The sequence below is a fragment of the Leiobunum rupestre genome, chromosome 4, assembly GCF_980474605.1.
Source record: "Leiobunum rupestre chromosome 4, qqLeiRupe1.1.hap1, whole genome shotgun sequence".
Classification (NCBI taxonomy): domain Eukaryota; kingdom Metazoa; phylum Arthropoda; class Arachnida; order Opiliones; family Sclerosomatidae; genus Leiobunum; species Leiobunum rupestre.
Window position 1 is genome coordinate 10,372,079 of NC_143387.1, and position 20,592 is coordinate 10,392,670.

The 20,592-nt window shown below is 38.0% G+C and overlaps 1 protein-coding gene across 1 annotated transcript; it reads left to right on the forward strand.

The window, feature by feature from the left end:
* The first annotated feature begins 2,546 nt into the window (after positions 1-2,546).
* On the forward strand, positions 2,547-7,877 carry LOC149946297 (uncharacterized). The gene is made up of 4 exons (XM_090170715.1): positions 2,547-3,587; positions 3,642-4,419; positions 4,537-7,812; positions 7,855-7,877. Exons 1-4 carry the CDS (start codon positions 2,547-2,549, stop codon positions 7,875-7,877), a joined length of 5,118 nt encoding a protein of 1,705 aa, XP_090026841.1.
* Positions 7,878-20,592: the final 12,715 nt, after the last annotated feature.

Genomic DNA, 20,592 nt, shown 5'->3' on the forward strand with positions numbered 1-20,592 from the left:
AAGGAACCTGGCACATCATGTAGTTTCCTTACTGACCCTGAACTTTGGATTGGTAACGGGCCCGTCATAGCCTTTAGTTTCGTTACTGACCCTAGACATTATTTGGCTTCGTTACAGGCCTAAGACACCAGTTTCGTTATGGACCCTAGACATCATTTGACTTCTGTACGGACCCTAGACAACATTTGGATCCGTTGCAGTGCTTAGTCATACTCTGACTTCGATACGGGTCTTAAAATCATTTAGCTTCGTTTTGGGCCCTAGTTAGTGTTCGTACGGGGACCCCGACTTTTGTCCCCGACTGTCGCAAACCAAGTCGGGGTTTTCCATTTTTCGGGATTATGTTTTCGTAGTGTAATTTTAAATTTTTGCGCCGACGCACCCCGCTAAAATCCTAAAAATATTAAATAGATAGGTTGCTTCTCTCGATTTTTTCGTGGGTGACAATAAAATGATCAGAATGACCTTCGGCTGATGCCGCTGACGTAGCTCTCGCTTGACTCCGACTTGAGTCGCTTTTTTATGTTTTAGTTTCATAATTGCCGTAATTTCGGGCTCTCTCAGTCTCAGCTAAGGAGTGTGGAGTTACAACGTTTGTATATAACTTGTAAATTTATAAAACAACTTACTTCAACAATTACAATGCCTAAGCTTTAGACCTCTATTTTAAAATCTACCTATTTTATCGATTGTTACTATTACTAATAGTCCCTATGCTCTGAGGCTGGCTTACACAAGATACACTATCTAATCTTAACCAGTAAAATTGGGGTATTTTTTTATTTTTTCTATTCTTAATAAATACAAAGAATTTTCCATCCTCGACCCCGCCTTGTTTTTCGCGGGGTTAGACCCACCCCGATCCCGACCCCGACTTTATTTTGACCCCATACGAGCACTAGCCCTAGTCCTTATTTTCGTTTGTTAGGGGCCCTAGAAAATAATCTACTTTGTTATGCGCCGTATTCATCATTTGGCGTCGTTAAGCGCTAAATCATTGTTCGTTTCAGGTCCAAGACTTCACTTAGCTTCGTTTTGGGCTCGAGTTATCGTTTAGCTTAGTAACGAACTTCCAACATAATTTAGTTTCTTTGGGGTCCAAGATGTATTATCCTCCAATTCGTTTAAAATCTCTATACATCATCTAGCTTCGCAACGATCTCTAGATATCATTTCACTTCGTTACCGGTTATAGGTCACAGAGCGTCGCCACGGGAACCCAAGCTGACGTTTTCAATTGTTTGGGGCCCTAAGCTGTCACGGGATCGCAGCCCAACGTGGGGACTATCAAAAGTGAGAGACGTCCGTTCTTTATGTTCACTGTAAGGGCACCATTACAGTTGATAAATTTATTCCCTAAATTACTATTTAAAAAGCTAACATTTTTTAATATAGTTATAGAGGACAATGTATTTTGCTTGGCAGGATGTGCCAAGTTTCATTTTTACATTTAAATAATTAATACGCACTATATCAACAATTGAAGTTTGATAATATACTATTCCTCGTGGTTGCTCATATTTATGCAATTGAATCTCGGGTTAAAGGTTCTAAAAACTTTTGCTGGTTCTGACAAACCACCACAAAATTCCTCTTTAATTGCAGCACGAAGAACGGGTAAACCCTGGACACGTGAATTACGTCTTCCACAGTAGAGAGATAGAGATTTTGAAAATTGTTAGGAATTTACTGGTGCCTCTAGCAGCCGTCATCAAAATAACGGCTACTGCGCAAGCGCGAAATTTTGTTTATCTCTTATTTCCATACTCGGGGTCATAATCTGGTTAGTCGCGCCGTCCTGTAAGCTTTATCCTGTCAGTTTGAATCAGTCTTGCATTTAGTGTGTTATTTGTAAATAGATTATTAGAAATAATAAAAATCATTTACGGTGTGTCCCAAGAGCAACAAAATATCGTGAATTTATAATTTCAAGTATGTTTTTATATTTATCATATGTAGATTGTAGAAACGCTTATTGTTATAATCGTATGATTTTCTATTAATAGACCTTTGTCACCTAATATCGTTACTATGCCTAAAACCCTCACAGTCTAAATTACAAAAAAAGTATAATATTGAGGCAGTTAGGAAGAGTGAAATACAGAAATGTTAATAAATAAATAAAATAAATAATCAGCTAGGCTAATACCCAAGGCACCACCTTAGGCCTGTAGAAAAATTAATATATGTAAATGTCTATAATAAAAATATTGCTAAATATAAGGTAAGAAAAAAAAATATAGTCTCGCGCGTGAAGATTTTTGATGTTATCGAGCGTGAAAAATTATCAGTTGTATATTTGAAGTTGTCCACGCGCGGACGTTTTGAAATCTCTTAATATAAAGTGAAATATTTATTTTCGAAGTCATCGTTATTTTTCTTTAACGGTTCCAAGTTAGGTTTAGTTAGGCCTAGTTTATTCAGTCGGCTAGGCAATACTATAAACAGTTGCTCTCCCATTATTACAACGTAAAACCTTCAACATCTTTAACATATTTGGTGCCAAAACCCGGGAACGTCATTTACGTGCCTACTTGGAAGCTGCGATGGCTGGAGATCAGAAAAAGAAGTTTATAAAGAAGCGGGAAACTACCCGAAGAACTACCACCAAAATTGTGGACGTAATAGAGAATGAATTGAATGAGAATCAGCCTAACGTACAAGAGCTTGAAGATGCTGTTGGGCAATTGCAGTCCAAATTCAAAACATTAGTGGAACTAGACAACAAGATTGAAGACTTGATCACTGACGAAGGTGAATTTGAGATCGAGATAACCGAGACGGAGCAATATATGGATAGAGTGGTGCTATTTAAGAACAGAGGAATGACATGGCTCGAAAAGAAGGCAACTGGTGTCCGAGATCATCGCGATGTTAACAACGAGGACATTCCAGCAGCTATTCACGGTCCACCGGTTCGACTTCCAAAGCTGGAAATATGCAAATTTAACGGCGAAGTTTCGCTTTGGCAGAACTTTTGGGGCCAGTACGAGACTGCTATCCACAAAAACAATCACCTCAACGCCATAGATAAATTCACCTATCTCAAGGGCTACTTGGAAGGAACCGCCGCCAAGGTCGTATCCGGATTGAGCTTGTCCGCCGCTAACTACGAAATCGCCATTTCCCATCTCAAGGAACGATTTGGCCGTAAGGATTTAATAATCAGTTCGCATATGGAACGTCTGTTGAAGTTGCCAACAGTTAAGAAATCATCGGAAATCGTGGCTCTTCGTCAGTTATACGACAGTTGTGAAATTGAAGTGCGAAGTTTGGAGGCTCTTGGCATTCCCAAGGATACCTACGGAAGTCTTTTAAGTCACCTGCTCGGAACTCGTCTACCGGAAGACATCGTTGTGGAGTTTAGCAGAACTCGTCGGAACCACGACACGGAATGGCAATATGACGAGATTATGGGTTTTCTGGAGCGAGAAATCGTAAGCGGAGAACACGCTTACGCTTTGAGACAACCTACCTTAACACCAAAGCCGGGGCCCCAAGAAAAAACAAGTACGTCGTTGAAGTTTTTCTCAGAGAAAAATGTTTTACCTTCCGCCGCGTCACTCAATGTTGTTGCCGAAAAATCAGTATGGTGAAACTTTTGTGAGAGTAATACTCATTATACAAGCGATTGCGACAAGTTTACCACGGAGGAAAAGAAGAATTTGGCTGTCAAGAAGAGACTTTGTTTTTCGTGTTTAAGAAGAAACCATATGATAAGAGACTGCGGGGCAAGAAACAGACAGTGTAAACATTGTGGCCGTAAACACCACTACTCAATTTGCAACTCTAAAGAAGTCAAGCATTCCAGGAGAAATAGTCAGAATACGTCAGAGCGGTACTCCAAAGTTGCGGAGGAAAATGTTACGCCGAAAGTTGTATTGTCGTGCGGAAATCCTGAAGTTGAAGGCGTAGTGCTGATGCAGACGGCTAAGATGGAAATATTGAGCGCCGATGGGAAGGGTCACGAATCACGTTGCCTTTTAGACACTGGAAGTCATTTGTCTTTCGTACGCGAAGACGTATCTCGTAAACTGAACCTTAAAGTGCTAGGGGAAGAGACCACAAAAATTCACGTTTTCGGACAAGATAGACCGGAAAGAGTTACCAGAAGAAAAGTCGTTATGATTTTAAGAAGTTTGTACGATCCTACTAAATCTGTGGAAATTGTCGCTATAGAAACTCCGAAGATCTGTGGAGCGGTATTCGCGATTCCCAGCGGGAATATAGTGAAGGAGATGTCCGAGCGAGGTTATAAGTTGGCGGACGTCTCTGAGAAGAGTCAAATTTCGACAGCGGATTCCTCGATTGAAGTGCTAATTGGTTCAAACTTCTATTGGAACGTCGTAAAGGACGAAAGAGTGCGCTTGGGTGATTCTTTGGTGGCGTTGAGTACGGTTTTTGGATGGATGATTCACGGTACCGACGCGTGACATACCGTGGAGGTCGGAGTAAACTCGGTCGCTGTTTTGCGAGTAAGCGTCGAAGAAGAAATATCGAGCCAAGTGCGAGCTTTTTGGGAATCTGATTCGATAGGAATTTTGAGTGACAGCGAACCGAACTTAGAAGCCAAGGAGCAACTAGATAGATTTGAGAGTAATCTTCGAAACGTGGGTGGAAGATACGAAGTAGCCCTCCCATGGAACGATAGAAAGTTAGATTTGTCCAATAACTACGGAGTGGCGAAGAGACGATTTTCTCAACTAATGTGCAATTTGAGAAGAAATCCCACGGATTTTGAGCGTTACCACCAAGTGGTACTTGAGCAGCGAGATACTGGAATTATTGAGGAAGCGCCATGTGCGGAATTTCCAAGAGCGGATACTCCGGTTTACTATATCCCACACAGAGCAGTTATGAGAGAGGATAGTACAACTACCAAATTGAGGATAGTTTACGACGCTTCTTCACACGGCAAGAATGAACTATCTCTAAATGAATGCCTGGAAACTGGACCTTCTCTTCTACCAGAGTTATTGGATGTTTTGATTAGGTTTAGAGAGAAACCGATAGCTTTCACTGGCGATATCGAGAAGGCTTTTCACCAAATAAGTATCCGTGAAGTTGATAGAGATGCCTTGAGATTTTTGTGGGTGCAAAGTACTGCCGACGATGAAAACAAAGAATTAGTAACGTATCGTTTCGCTCGGTTGCCGTTTGGAGTGAATTCCAGCCCCTTCTTACTGAACGCTACGATTAAGAATCATCTACGTAAATATGAAGAGCGATATCCTGAAGTTTGCCAGGAATTAAACGAAAAATTATACGTGGATGATTTCATATCTGGTGAAGAATCAGTATCAAAGGCCCACAAATTGATATCGGACGTCATAATCGTGCTAAAGGACGCTGGAATGAATATGCGAAAATGGAGAACGAATTCCGGAGAGCTACGTGAGATGCTAGGAGAATGCGCTGCCGGGGTAAACGAGTTGACCACCCTCCCTCAACCCTCAGTGCAAAAGGTTTTGGGGCTGTCTTGGGAAGAAAACACTGACGTACTGATCTTCGACGAAATTCGTTTAAATGAATTTGTTTTGCAACGAACCAATACGAAGCGTTGGGTTCTAAAGTCAGTTGCCCGAATTTTCGACCCTATCGGATTCCTCAGCCCTTTCACCATTCGATCTAAAATGATTTTTCAAGAACTCTGGAGCGAAAAATTTAAACTGGATTGGGATGACGAACTCCCGTTGGATATATCGAGAAGATTTGACGATTGGTGCGAAGAACTAACGCACTTGAACATGATTAAAATACCAAGATATCTCTTTAGTGGAATCGCAGATTTGGGATACGAAAACGCCGAGATCCACTGTTTTGTTGACGCGAGCGAACGAGCTTTCGCCGCGGTTGCGTATTGGAGGTTCCCAACTAAAGACGGGAAATATCAGACGAGCCTGATAACTTCTAAAACACGAGTTTCTCCACTCAAGAAAGAAAACATTCCTAGACTCGAACTAATGAGTGCTCTAATAGGCGCGAGGTTAGTGAATAGAGTAGTGGAGAAATCTTCAATCAAACCCATATCAGTTCACTTATGGACTGATTCGATCATCGCTCTATATTGGATACGCCGAAAGCCCTCTGACTGTAAACAATTTGTTGGAAACAGAGTTAGAGAAATACGACGCCTAATTAGTCCCGAGAACGTCCGCCACTGCCCAGGTCGAGAAAATCCAGCCGACCTGCCCACTCGTGGAATGTCTATCGAAAAATTATCGTTGAGTTACTTGTGGTGGCATGGTCCGATTTTCTTAGTCGAAGGAAATTTAGAAGACTCCATTGGCATTATGGAAAAATCTGATTTGAAGGTTGCGGAAAACGAATTGAAGACGGAAATAAAAAATGCGACGTTAGTCAATAATGTTGAACCAGTCTCAAAGCGGCTATTCGATTTAGATAGATTTAGCTCTTTTCTACGAGTCGTGAGAGTACTCGCTTGGATTTTAAGACTCTTTAAGAACAAGAAGAGAGAAATCAAGAAGGCAGGACCCTTTGACGCTGAAGAGATGATAATGGCGGAGAAATTATGTTTGTTGCAAGATCAAAAGGAAAGCTTCCCAATTGAATTTGAAAAACTACGGGAACGGAAAGATCTACCTAACGGATCGAACATTCTGTCGTTGACTCCGTTTCTCGATGAAGATGGACTTCTTTGCGTTGGTGGGCGCTTGCTTGGAGAAAACTTTTCATATCGTCAAAAACATCCGTGGATTTTGGATTCTAAGAGTTACCTGTCGAAACTTTTGGTGCAATATCACCACGTCAGATTGCATCACGCTGGAGTAAACGAAACTTTGGTCGAAATCAGAGAAACTTACTGGATTCTGAAAGGTCGACAACTCGTAAAGAAAGTAATCTACGATTGTGGCCGTTGTAAAAGATATAGAGTTAAACCATGTGAAACAACTGTGGCACCGCTACCTACGATAAGAACAACGGAAGCGCCACCTTTCCAAGTTTGCGGAGTTGATTTTGGTGGACCACTTTTGACGAAACAAGGAACCAAGTGTTACATAGCTCTGTATACCTGCGCTGTTACACGTGCTGTCCATTTGGAAATTGTTAGTGATTTATCGGCTGAAACGTTCTTGTTGAGTTTCCGAAGATTTGTGTCACGTCGAGGGATGGTGCGGATAGTAATTAGCGACAATGCTAAAACCTTTAAGAGAGCCGAGGCGGATTTGGATTTGCTCTGGAAGAATTTGAGAGGAATCGAGGTTTTAGAATTTTTCAGTAAACACAAGGTCGAGTGGCGATACAACGTAGAACGTGCGGCGTGGTGGGGTGGATTTTTTGAGAGAATGATTCGTAGTGTTAAAACTGCCCTGGGGAAGACACTGGGTCAAGCCCACCTCACGTATGAAGAACTCGAGACAACGGTAATCGAAGTTGAGGCTACAGTCAACTCTCGTCCACTAACTTTTGTGTCGCAAGACGCAAACGAGCCAGCGCCCCTCACGCCCGCCCATTTTCTGGTGGGTAACAGATTAACTGGACTACCATCGCAAGTATTTAAGGAATCACCCATTCAACTCATTCAGCGGCCCGATCTTACAAGGCGCCTTAAATACCGGCAAAACCTCATGGAAGCGTTTTGGACGCGTTGGAGGAATGAATATATGTTGGAACTTCGATCAGCGTTCCATAGAATCCAAAGAAAACCCAGCCGTGAACTTTCAGTTGGTGACATTGTTTTGATTGAAGAGAATAAATTACCACGCCTGATGTGGAAAATGGGACGAATTGAACAGACTTTTAAGGGTAAAGATGAGATCGTTAGATTTTGTTCAATTAGAATGCCAAGCGGTATTAATTTATTACGTCCGGTTAAATTATTGTACCCTTTAGAGTATAACGAAAATGTCAACTAAAATTTAGGAATATAATGTTAAGTTTTAAAACTTGTTTGAACGTTGTTCAAGGCTGGGGAGTGTGTAGAAAAATTAATATATGTAAATGTCTATAATAAAAATATTGCTAAATATAAGGTAAGAAAAAAAATATAGTCTCGCGCGTGAAGATTTTTGATGTTATCGAGCGTGAAAAATTATCAGTTGTATATTTGAAGTTGTCCACGCGCGGACGTTTTGAAATCTCTTAATATAAAGTGAAATATTTATTTTCGAAGTCATCGTTATTTTTCCTTAACGGTTCCAAGTTAGGTTTAGTTAGACCTAGTTTATTCAGTCGGCTAGGCAATACTATAAACAGTTGCTCTCCCATTATTACAACGTAAAACCTTCAACATCTTTAACAAGGCCTAAGTCATCATGCGACTTTTGAAGCCCTTAATTCAGGTGGCCGGGTTACAATGCGTAGGAGGGTGGTGGCAAGCCCTGCATGCCACGAGATCGAGCCAACATTAAACATTGCACCAATAAATTCACCTTAACGTTTGAATTCATTGTTTATTCATGGATGTAACGAGTTCATTAATACATCCCTGGTTTATTCAAGTCAAATTGCTAAGCCTTAGCTGATAAGTTTTAAAGTATAGTATTACATCCATTTGATTATAAGTTTTGTAAAAATATAAATGATATTATGGGATAATGTGTATTACGCATTGTCATTTAGGACAAATTTATCAAATTAAATAAATTTATAAAAAGTATATAGTAGAATTTTTGTTATTTTATAACTTTCTAATAATTTGATATTAAAAAAATATTTAAAATTTTGTATAAGTAAATATCTATTTTGACTTCCAAATATTTGACACGATAATAGACAAATATCTTAATGCTATTCTCAAATAGTAAAAGTAACATATGCAATAACAATTGTGTTTTCTAAAATTGTTTTTAAATTAGTGATAAACAGGGTTGCAGATTTTAACTGACTGCAGGGCCGGACTGGTTTACTAACAGTGAAGAGGCTACATAATTTACGGTGCCATCCTTAGTTCCTATTTTGGGCACCAAAAATTGGCTTATTGAGGCTACAGCACATGGGGTGATCGCCCTATAGGTCAATCTGGCCCTGATTAAATGCAAATGTATCAGAACCACAACATTTTATGACAATAGGTCTTTCTATAAAATAACTGGGGTACTGGGCCTTCTTGTTTTAATGTTTCTTTTACGTCACTGTCTCTTCATTATTACATCCATGGTTTATTCAAGTCAAATTGGTAAGCCTTAGCTTAAACCTGTGGAATCTTCACCTTGAATTAAGAATTTGAATCCAAGTCTCCACTACCCACGTCAGTCGACACAGGAAATTGATTAGAGAGGAGAGAGGAGGAGGGTGGAACGCGAGCGCACCAGCAAACCGATGCCTACGTTATAAAGAAGGCCTGTGCACGCGCTGGCTAGGGGGTGACAGGAGCTTAGAATATTACGCACGAAAGACCGGTAGGTGGCGTGCTTCCTTGTCTTTCACTTTTCAAATATTTGGCTACTCGCGCCCGAAATTTTAATAGAAGGCGGGATCAAGAGTTACTTCAAACTAGAAGTTTAAAATTTTTGGGAATTTAGTATTGGATTGAATATTATTCTAAATAAAAGCAATCATTTAATCAGAAATAATACTTTTATTATCACAAACTTCAGTAATAATAGTAACATTAAATTTCTATTTTGATTTTAAATTTAATATAAAATGATTTTATCACATTTTCTACGTTCCCACACATGCAGAAATTATTAAACTTTTAATACTTTTCTAGATAAAGGTTTTTATTTATTTATTCTTTCCTTATTTCATTTTTATCAGATTGCAAAACATCGGTCTTAAAAACTTTTCTAACATAATTTTCGGTAGAGAGCTGCCCCCACACTCACATACCAAAGGTTTAGAGAAATACGGTAAAATTACATTTACATATGTTGCAAGCACCTGACTTCGAGGAAATAAATGTAAGGATGTTCTGACAAAATCGTGTACTAAACTTAGCAAAGAAATTAGAAACCAGCTTGGATATTTTAATGCAGCATTATCTTGTTCAGCGATTAGGGTATATAATGGCGATTGAGATTGTGGTATGGCTGCAATTTGATCTTTCCTCCGCTACTCTGACTATGAAGGAACATGTGCGATGCTACAATTGGTTATTGTTGTATGGCAGTTGTCTAAATACAAAATTCATATACCCAGTATAAAGGATTTTTTAGGTTTTTAGTTTTTACTAAGAAAATAGTACCATTAAGAGTTAGTTTTTCCATTTGATGAAGGAGGCGCTTTACGTGTGGTGTTAATGCTATAACGGACAATATCTTCGGTTGCCCTGACTCTGTCACTAGCAAAACTTTCGTATGTTTCATATCTTGACGACTATTAACTGAAAGCTCTAAAAATATTGTTTTTAGACCAACTCTACCGAAGCAAATTACATTCGTACAAGTAAATCTTTCCAACCACTTGGGACTTGTTTCCTCCATTTGAATTCGAAGTTCTGGAAGCTTTCAGGATTCCCAATTTCAGTTTATGTTCAATGCTGAGGGTACATGATCGCACGTCCGTTTTATCATTATATCCTGAGGAGCCCCTTAAGTGCGAAAATGCCTCTTCCACCTCATCGCTTGACAATTTCCTGGTCAATACGTAATGATATCCATTCCCCAATAAGTTCTTTATTAGAGTGTGTAAAGCAAACATTTTCATTGGCCAATGTAGGCTTTGTCCCTACCAGCCTTTCCCTTTACTTCAGAGAGTTATCTCGTTGTTTTTGGCCAACGCTGTTGAGGAAGTAGGGATGACTCATCACGGGAATAACGAGATTAGGGGGAAATGTAGAGGTGAGGACAAGTCCCCGAGGAGAAGATTTACGGTTAGAACGCAGCAGAGTAAAGATAAGGCTTAGGTTTGTTTTGTTTAATAATTTAATGTTTTTCATGTTACAGTTCTATAAATTCGTTTATAACTCCCGACGGAGGGACGGTTTCGGCTGAGGCTGCCGCGTCACCTAAAAGAAAGAAAGAAAACAAAACATTTAAAATTATGTCAAATATAACGAGGGGAAAAGGTTGCGTTGTTTCTTGGATAGGGGGAAATCCAACCTGGAATTTCCGACGGCTGAATCTCATCGTTTTCGTCATCGTCATCAATAAGAATAACGTCGTCTTCGTCATCCTTCACTACAATATCGTCGTCGTCACTGTCTAAAACAATAATCTCGGCTACAAAAATGACCTCTTGTTCAAGTGTGTAGATCTTTACTGTCACACAATGATACAAGGAAGGCAATATTTCTTGTACATAGGTTTCAAGCACTTGTACTCGAGGGAAAATTGCACAAAATCAGTTACTAAAGCCAATAACTTGATTAACATTCGAGAGGGGTATTTTAGACCTCCTCTATCTTCGGCATGAATCAAAGCGAATAATGGAGATAAGGTTTGCGGTTGCGTTATTTTCTCGAGGCAAAACAAACAGTCACTTCTCTCTTCAGCGCATTTTACAATATACCCTCCAACCGAGCAATTTTTAATTGAGACTACTGAGCTTTCTGGAATATTGAAATTTTTAAATTAATTTTATTTCAGACCAATATAGTTAATATGCTAGTACCATTTGGACTCGTTTGTTCTATTTCATTTACGATATTTAGTAAGTGAACTGGCAATTTGATTGATGTCGAGGCCTTCGGTGTAAGGATTGGTGAAATATCCCCAAATCTCGTGTCATGATTAGTGGCAACGAGTAAGACAAGCAATAATTAATAACAGTTTAATTATATCCAAAGTTAATGAGCATAACCATATGGGGTTGATCTTGAACCATTTCCACAGTTGGACGAACTTGATGCTTTCAATATTCCAATTTTCAAATGGTGCTCAATACTTAAAGTACAGGCGCGAGCATCCATTTGGTCATTAAACCCACCACTGCTCCTTATATGGCTATACAAATCCTCTATTGGATTACTAGACAGTTTTCTTGTAAATACATAATGAAATCCGTTATCTAGTAAATACTTGACCAGTGACACAGTGGATTTAGTGGTCACTAACAGAGCTTCGTAAGTTTCATCAGTGAATCGGTCTTCTTGTCATACGCTGTAGCATTGGTCTGTATTGCTTCTATAAAAAGCAGAAACTCCTCAGTTAGCCATAGAAGCCTTTCATCGTCTATAGACTCAAATGGGAGTTTATTTTCCTTTCTCATGTGGATGGCGTAAGTTTTGTTATGAATATCATGCAACTCGAACCATTTACGGACCATCTCCATATAATATATAGTACACTCCAAATCAGCTTTATCTTCACCGGCTGTCATTGGAAGTGAGATCAGAAAAACTGCTCTTTTCACATTCATTTTTTTGAAACTTGAAGGGTATACCATTTTTCTTGTGAGAAATCTAACTGGTTTCATAAGTGCTTTAATCTGAGCATGGTAAAGGTCCGTAACGAACTTAGGATTAATCAAAAGCCCAATATACACCATGATTCTGTCAAGAAATTGATTCCTTATATTTTTTATCAGGTGGCTTTGATCAAATGCAATGTACAATTTTCGGTCAAGGTCCAAAGGGTGTACAACTTCATGGTTTAATTGTCCATCAATAGATAGCTTTTTAAAGGCTTCGGTATTAATCTTGGCATTATCCGATACAACCCGGACTACTACAAATCCACTGTCTTCAACTGTTTTAATTACGTCTAACATGATTTTGTGAAGGTCATCTGCTGATAGATTACTGGTAAAAAAGTAAGCCACTGGAAGCCTAAACCTTGTTGAGAGGCCCTGAAATAAGAAACACAGCAAATGCGTAGCAAGGTGGTCACCTATTCCATCCTTTTCTGATGTGGTTGTTTCCCCAAAATATCTATCCATATTTCGGTCATGCAATAACCTTGGCTTGATGGACATTTCATCATGAATAAGTGATCCTTATTTTTCATTTGGGTGTGTTAATTTGGAATATTCAGCAATGAGACGGTCTTTAGAAATTCTTTCTTTCGGGTAAATGTAAAATGTTTAAATCTCGTATGAAATTATATGTTGCAGCCGACTTCTTAAAAATAAGACAACGTATTTTCAAAGTAGAATGTTGGTAGGGTAAAGACCGTTTACCGTAAGCAATTACTTGCTCAATCAGAAAATTGACTTGTACATCACCACTAGCCCCCATAATCTTTCTTAGTTGAACATATACTTTTCTCATATTTTCTTCTTTTTGTTCCTTAATTTTTTCTCTTAAGCTTGCTATAATTTTTTGCTGAGATTCCACTTGCTTTCTTAATTTATAATTGTCCCTTATATATTTGTGATTTGAGGTGGCATACCGGGGTTTTCGTACAATAGGTGAAGCTTGAGCTGTAGCATCTCTCCATGAAATCAAAGTGGCACCTGCGACTAATGGAGTAGCTGCGACTTGAGGACTAGCTGCGGCACGAGAAGAAGCTTTGACATACAGAGAGTTATTTATCACAGTTTGTTTATCATTAGTTAAAATTTCAGAACTAGCTGAATTTGTATTATTGCACTGCTTCTCTTTAACTAAATTTAAATCTTCCTCATTAATTGTATTAAGCGTTTTGAAAAGAGCCTTTTTTAGTTTTTCTCTTGCTTGAAGAACAGGGGTGACTGGTACACTATTCTTGGGAGTATTTCCTATTGTCTTTTAGAGTTTTTTGAGGTTGTATAATGAAAGTATCTAATTCATTAGGTGCAAGATGAGGTACAGCATAGACTAATAATCTTTTTTGACGTGTTGATACACTAAAATCTGATGGTTTGAAGTGTTTGCTACAAATCTTAGCATTTCCTTTACTAGTTATAAGTTCTTCATAGAATGTTTGATCTTCATTGTCACTAAGGGAAAAAATTGCAGCAATCCATCGTTTTCGCAATAATGGTTCCTTAGGGAACAAATGAAAACTTATATTTTCTTCTTGGTCATGTAAGCGCTTCTTTACTTTCTTGCTATCACTCTGCTTACAGTTAGGTAGTGAACAGATGACCATTTTGCTTTACACACATGAAAGGAAAAGTACTTTTCTCGTTAAATTCCTGACTGGCTTGATCACTGAATGTTTTTACATGTCATATAATTTCACTTTAAAAGCGGAGTCTATACGAAGATCGATGTAAATGAAAAATCTAGCTAAAAATAGATTTCGCAGGTTTTTAATTATGTGGCTTTGGTCAAATGATAAGTAAAGTATCCGACTTGAGTCTAAAGGATGTGAAATTTGATGATGTAAAGCAGCGGTACCTAGCTTCTTGAAGTCCGCTGTGTTAGTTTTTGCATTCTCGGAAATTATTATTTTCGCAATAAAACCACACTCCTACACGGCGGCTATAACCTCTAACATCACTTTGTCAAGTTGATCCGAATCAAGTTTTGACGAAAAAAAATAGGCAACTGGCCAGCGAATGTTGGTGGAAAGCCCTTGAAAGACAAAACATAATTAATTCGTTGCCAATTTTTCTCCTATGGTATGGTCTGTATCCCTAGAAGAGAGATTAGTATCGCCGAAGAATCTGTCCATGTTTCTATCATATACCAGCTTGGCTTTTATAGCCATTTCATCTGGAATTAGAGAAAAGAGTCTCTCGTGATCATTCGTCAGTTTAGCAGATTCTGCAAGTAGTCTTAGTTTAACTAATGAAGTGGTTCCGTCTTCTCATGACGCTTCTCCGAGGTACCTCTTCAGTGTTGTTCGATGAGGTAAATGCAAAATTTCCAACTCTTGTACGAAGCAATACGCACTGGGTGACTTTTTGAATATCACACAATATAATTTAAGAGTGGCCTCTAAATAAGGAGGGCTTTTTACCCCAAAAGCCATAATTTGTTCGACCAGAAAATTAGCTTTTGCATCTGAAGTTGGGCAGCCATCTATAATTTTGTTAATTTAAATAATTTATTTTATTTTTGCTTGAGTTTCATATTTCTTTAACATAGATTTTTGCCAAAAGGGTAACTTATATTAGTATTCAAAATCCTGATTTTTTTTCTATATATCAAGTCCTCTTTGATTTTCACCTCATCAATAAGCAAAGTGTAGTATTTCCGATAGTCTTTATGGAATCTTGTTTTAGCTTCTTCGGCAAGTTTTATGGGCATGTTTGATTGGAAACAAGCCTTTTATCCTTCATCGATTGTATGGCGTAGCAAAATTTTACAGCTTGAAGGATACCTGCAATTTTATTCCCTGGCACAGCCGCACAGGGAAGGTAAAATTTTAGAGTAAGTGAATCATAGACGAAGAGAGGGTAAACCCTGGACACGCCACGTACGCCTCAATCCGCGAAAAAAGGTTAGGGTCGCGAGAGGCGCTGCTAGTATGTTTGCTGGTGCGCTAGCGCTCCACCCTCCTCCTCTCTCCTCTCAAGTAAATTTCCGATGTCGACTCACGTGGGTCGTGAAGATCCCACACGTTGAAGCTAACGCTTGGCAATTTGGCTTGTATAAACCATGGATGTATTAATGAACTCGTTACATCCAGCGTCGCGCACCAGTTAATTCCTAACAATTTTCAAAATATTGAAACGTTAGGTTTTGTTCCGAGGATCTTTATTGAGTCTTTATTTACAAATGTTCAAGTTTTATAATTTGAACGAAACGTTCGCGGCCGAAAGTTATAACGCTGGGGCGTAGTGGTTGATCTAGGATTAGTATCATCTGGCGGCAGGTCCGTGGTGACCGGCAGCGGCGTGACGACAACGGACGACGGCGTAGTAGTTACGACGGCCTCAGCAGACCCGGCTGGTGCAGTCACTGTGAGCGGCGAACTAACGGCAATGTCAGGCTGCGACGGGACGGCTGGCCTCGGCAAAACAGGAACAGTTGGTTTCGGCGAAGCTGGGACGGCTGGTTTGGTAGAGATCCGGCTGGGTTCAGAGCCAGACTCGAACTGACTAGGCCCTTCTACGTCTCCCCCATATATAGCGGGAGCGCGAATCTCGGGGAAGCTGTTGCAGCTCAATCCACTATTGTTCGGAGCGTGAACGTCTGGGAGACCAGGTTGGCGGTGGATGACTGGAGAGCTGTCGTGGCACAATCCGGTCGTTACAATATATATATCTCTCTCTACTGTGGAAGGCGTACGTCGTGGGTCCAGAGTTTTCCTGTTCTTCGTCTATGGGTGAACAGACCTAGTGTTTTTTTTAATTCTTCTTGGAAAACTAGTATAGCTTATCCATCTACGCAACCATTTCTTTTTTTCGCCAGTTTGTTACGGTAGTTCGTACACTATTATATTAACTTGTGTAAACCGAGTTTAAATATGTATAATAAAAAGCTTATAATAAGGAGCGAAATAAGTCAATGGTTAGTCTTTTCTCAGCGATTGGTAATTAGGAAGATACTAAAAAAAAATAAAAACATCAAATTTAAATGTGCTGGAAAAAGAAATCCTAGGCTTGAATGCAAGTTAGAAGAAATATATTTTTCAGCAGGTGGCTTATTACAAAATATTTCCACTATTTCACATTAAAACTTATAGAACTACATCGGTCAAAACCGATTTTCCTGTCAACACATTCAGAAATGTTAATTTTAGACAGTTATTAACCAGTTGAACCACTTATGTGTCGAAGCGTATATCAAATTTCAATTTCTTCACCTATAAAATGGGCTGGTTCGTTAAAATGTCTTCCCGCAGAATTTAGTCTGTTATTTAATTTAAAAGCCTGCAAGACCAAGTGATAATGTAAAAGATTCACCGAATGAAATACTACAGAAACGCAAAAGGTCGGATAGACTGCACACCGATAACGCGTACTCAACACTTTTAAAGGTACCAAATTTAAAGAGCACGTGTACTCTCATTAGTGCAGTCAAAGGTACGGGGGTTTATACCAATTACGAGGAGTGACTGGCCCCTCAATATATAATCATGTGTATAAATGATCTATCGTAGTACAACATTTTACTAATTGTATATGAACTATCATAATTTCAGGATGCCGGAGGAAATCATTCAAATACCCCATTAGAGGATTCTATGGTATGGAAAATTATAAATTGTTAAAAATTACAGAGCTACAATTTTAAATTCAGAACCCCTAAAATTCCAGAGCAGACATAAGCAACCAGTGAAAACTTAGATAAAGATATTAGAATTGAAATATCTAACATGTTGCAACACTGCTTCTTGGATCCATAAACACATTTCTGTTAGTTTGTAATTATTAGAGTTGTTATTTTTCCGGAAAAATAAAATGTGGAAACATTTCCAGAAAATTTTCCGCGAATCGGAAAAATAAAAAATTTAAACACAATTATACGAAAATGCCGCTTTATTGAAATTTGCAAACAATATATTAGACTAATCATGGAATGAAACCTTTTTTTCTTTTTTTTTGGAAAAATACGGAAAATTTTCCGACTTACAACCACTGCCTTCTCTAATATTAGGCCTAGAAATACAAGCTAAACCCTTTTTTGTGACATTTTCAATCTGAATTATTTCCACGCTAGGTGGCGCGCTTTTGGGTAACGGGCAATTTCGATCACGCTCAAGTTGGCCGTTTTTTAATTTTTGTGAGCTTTCAGATAAGCTTCTGTATAATTGTGGCTCTTCCAATATCAGGTAAATCTTGATGAAGTTTTTTACTTTTAATATTAAAAAGGCTCTTTTGAGACCTCTCATAGGTCACAACAGTATTTTCCTAATGCAATTAAAATAAAGTGTATATAAGCTTAAGCCTTTGTCTTATAAAACTATTTTTTAATTTTTACCCTAAAGGCACATAGTTTTTGTCGTCTGAAAGCAAAACCCTCCCTAAAAGAAGATTAACAATGGTTAGCTCATGCATAATTAAGGGTTGTTCCACTAAAGAAACCAAGTCTAGGGAAATAAATGATAACTATAACACCAAGTTTCCACTCTATTCCTAAAAATAAGCTAATGCGGGAGAAGTGGCAAGAATTAATTAAATATAACGTCCCTGAAAATACCAGAATAAGTAGCAGACACTTTAAGGAGACATATTTCAATGTTTCTACCAGTAGAAAGATATTATTACCTAACGCCATACCGTCCGTATTTGATGGAGCTCCAATATTTCGAAAATTAAAACTGGATGTTGAAAATACACCTATTAAAGTTCCTATACCTGAAGATAACCAATCAAGTCTACTATACACTCATTCTTCAGTCACCAAAAAGCAACCGGAATCCAAGCTAGATACAGAAGAAACAAATCACAATGGTCGGAAGAGGTCACCTTTAGTAGAAACTCAAGTTTCAGCTGTTACAAATGATAAATACCAGTTCAGTAAAATTATGTCACGTAAAAGACTTTTCATGGAAAATCTTATTGAGAAAGCTGATATAAATATAAGTCCAACTTCCATTAAAAAGTCAAAAGGCATCTTAGGATTTTTATCCCCAAAAAATTCTAAACATAAAACAGAAAATGTGGTAAAAGACATTCGAAATGTACACACACTTGAAACTGGTGATAGTCTAGCACACTGTGATGAAATTTTCAATAACGATCTCAACTAAAGTATTCCTGAAACTATTTAAGAAGTTCCTATTAAAGCTTCCCAAATAACTATTAAAGTAATTGACATTGGTATTCAAGTATCAAGTGTATTGAGAAAGAAGGCCAAACAAACGATATCCTCTCGCAAACAAAGTAGAATCGTGGCCAAACTCAAGAGAAAATTGCAAAACGCTAAAACTTGAATAATAAATCTTGAGGGAAAACTGAACGATATGAAAAATAAATAAACTTTTCTGGGGAGAAATATAATACCTCAACTTATAAACATTAACACTGGCATAAATAATGGTAGCCTGAAGGTCAAATTTTTGGTGGAGCAGCTGTTTTGTTTTGGAAAAAAAAGGCAAATAATACTGAATCAACTTTACGAGTGAGCATTCTGGAATCAAAATATCTGTACGACCGAAAACTCGATATGTTCTTTGGGGAAAAATCTATAACCAGGGAAGAAGTTGGGGTAAGTGAATCACTAGCGACATACTTACTCTGTTATTATTACCAAAGCCTCTCGTCTGACTTCAGAATGCAAGTTGCCTATTTCTTCGTTTCAAAACTTACTGGAGAGAGTCAGCATCGTATGACCCTCAATGTGATAAAAGAGGTTAAAAAAGAAGGTTTTAAGGTTCTTCGTCTAGTCAGCGACAACGCCAAAATAAATGTTGCAACATTTGAAAGGTTCAGTAAAACACCCTCACTCTAAAGAACGCAAGCTCTTTCTGTCTTTTGACCAAAGCCATTTGATAAAAAACAAAAGAAACCAATTTCTTTCAAGGATATGCAGTTTAATTGGTCTGACAATATCCTCAAAATACATTGAAATACTAAAATCTCCAAAAAATAACGTCATTAAAGCTGTTAGACTTTTAAGTAGAAAACATGTCCACCGTACTAATGTGGAGAAAATGAATGTTCTCCGGGCAATTAAAATTTTTACACCAGAAGTAACAGCTGCTCTTAAAACTATTTTAAAATTAAATCTACTTGATAAAGATGAACGAGAAAACTTTGAGGCAACAATTTTTTATATGGAATTAATATCAAAATGGTTTGATATCCATAATGTCCGCAGCTTGCAGCAATCGGTCTTTACTCATAATGACAACAAGTTACCTTTCTTTGACGTAAGACATGAACGATTAAATTGGTTGGAAAATGAATTTATCCCAATAATTGAAATGATCCAAGAGAATGCAACCTACAAGGACGATTAGCTGAGTAACGAAACGTACAGTGCGATGATGTTAACAACAAAACCAACAGTGGCATTTATCAAATATCTCATAGAAATTGATTTCCATTTTGTCTTAACAAGCAAACTATCCAGCGACGCTATAGAAATGTTTTATAGTAATCTTCGTCCTAAAGGTGGTTATAACGATATGATGGATGCTAGATCGTGCATTACAGCTATTGAAAACACACTCAAAATTGATATCATAAAACCTTCAAAATTTGGAAAAGCATATACATTCCCGGATAACTATAAGCAATTTTCAACAACTATTAACGCTTTCAAATCAATGGTCCCATCAAGAAAAGTTATGAACGCAACTGAAATGGATGTGGAAATAAAATCAATTCCAAATATGGTTATGAACATGCTTAATAGACCGAGTATTGTCACTCCTAGAGATTCATGTATGTTATCAAAATTTCGAAACACTACTGTTGCCCGGGTCGGGGGTGATATTGGGAGAGCGGCGGAGGAGAACACTCAATGTGACATGTGCTTGACTCGGATATCTCAAATAAAATCTAATTCTACAATTTTTAGTTTAATTCATTTCCAGGATCGAGGTGGTTTGAGATATCCAAGTCAATTTTAAGTGCAATTGCTGATTTTGTTAGAGAAGCAATGCCTTACATTGCCAAAAATGAAACCTTAAAGATATTTGTAAAAATAATTCAGCCCTATTTTGAAAAGGCTCTTAAGTGTGACTGTGATAATTATGATAAATTATCTGAAATTCTATTAACAAAATTTGTTAGGTCCTCTGGTAGTCAATTACTCTAAAGATTTAACCGATTTAAAACAGGGGGTAAAAACGTTATACAACAAACCCTTATCTAGAAAACATGTTAAAATGTAATTAAATTACTTGCTTTTTAGGGAGATCTGTATAAAAACCAAGTGACCTGATTTTATAGTTTTATTAAATAAAAATGTTTTAGTATGCT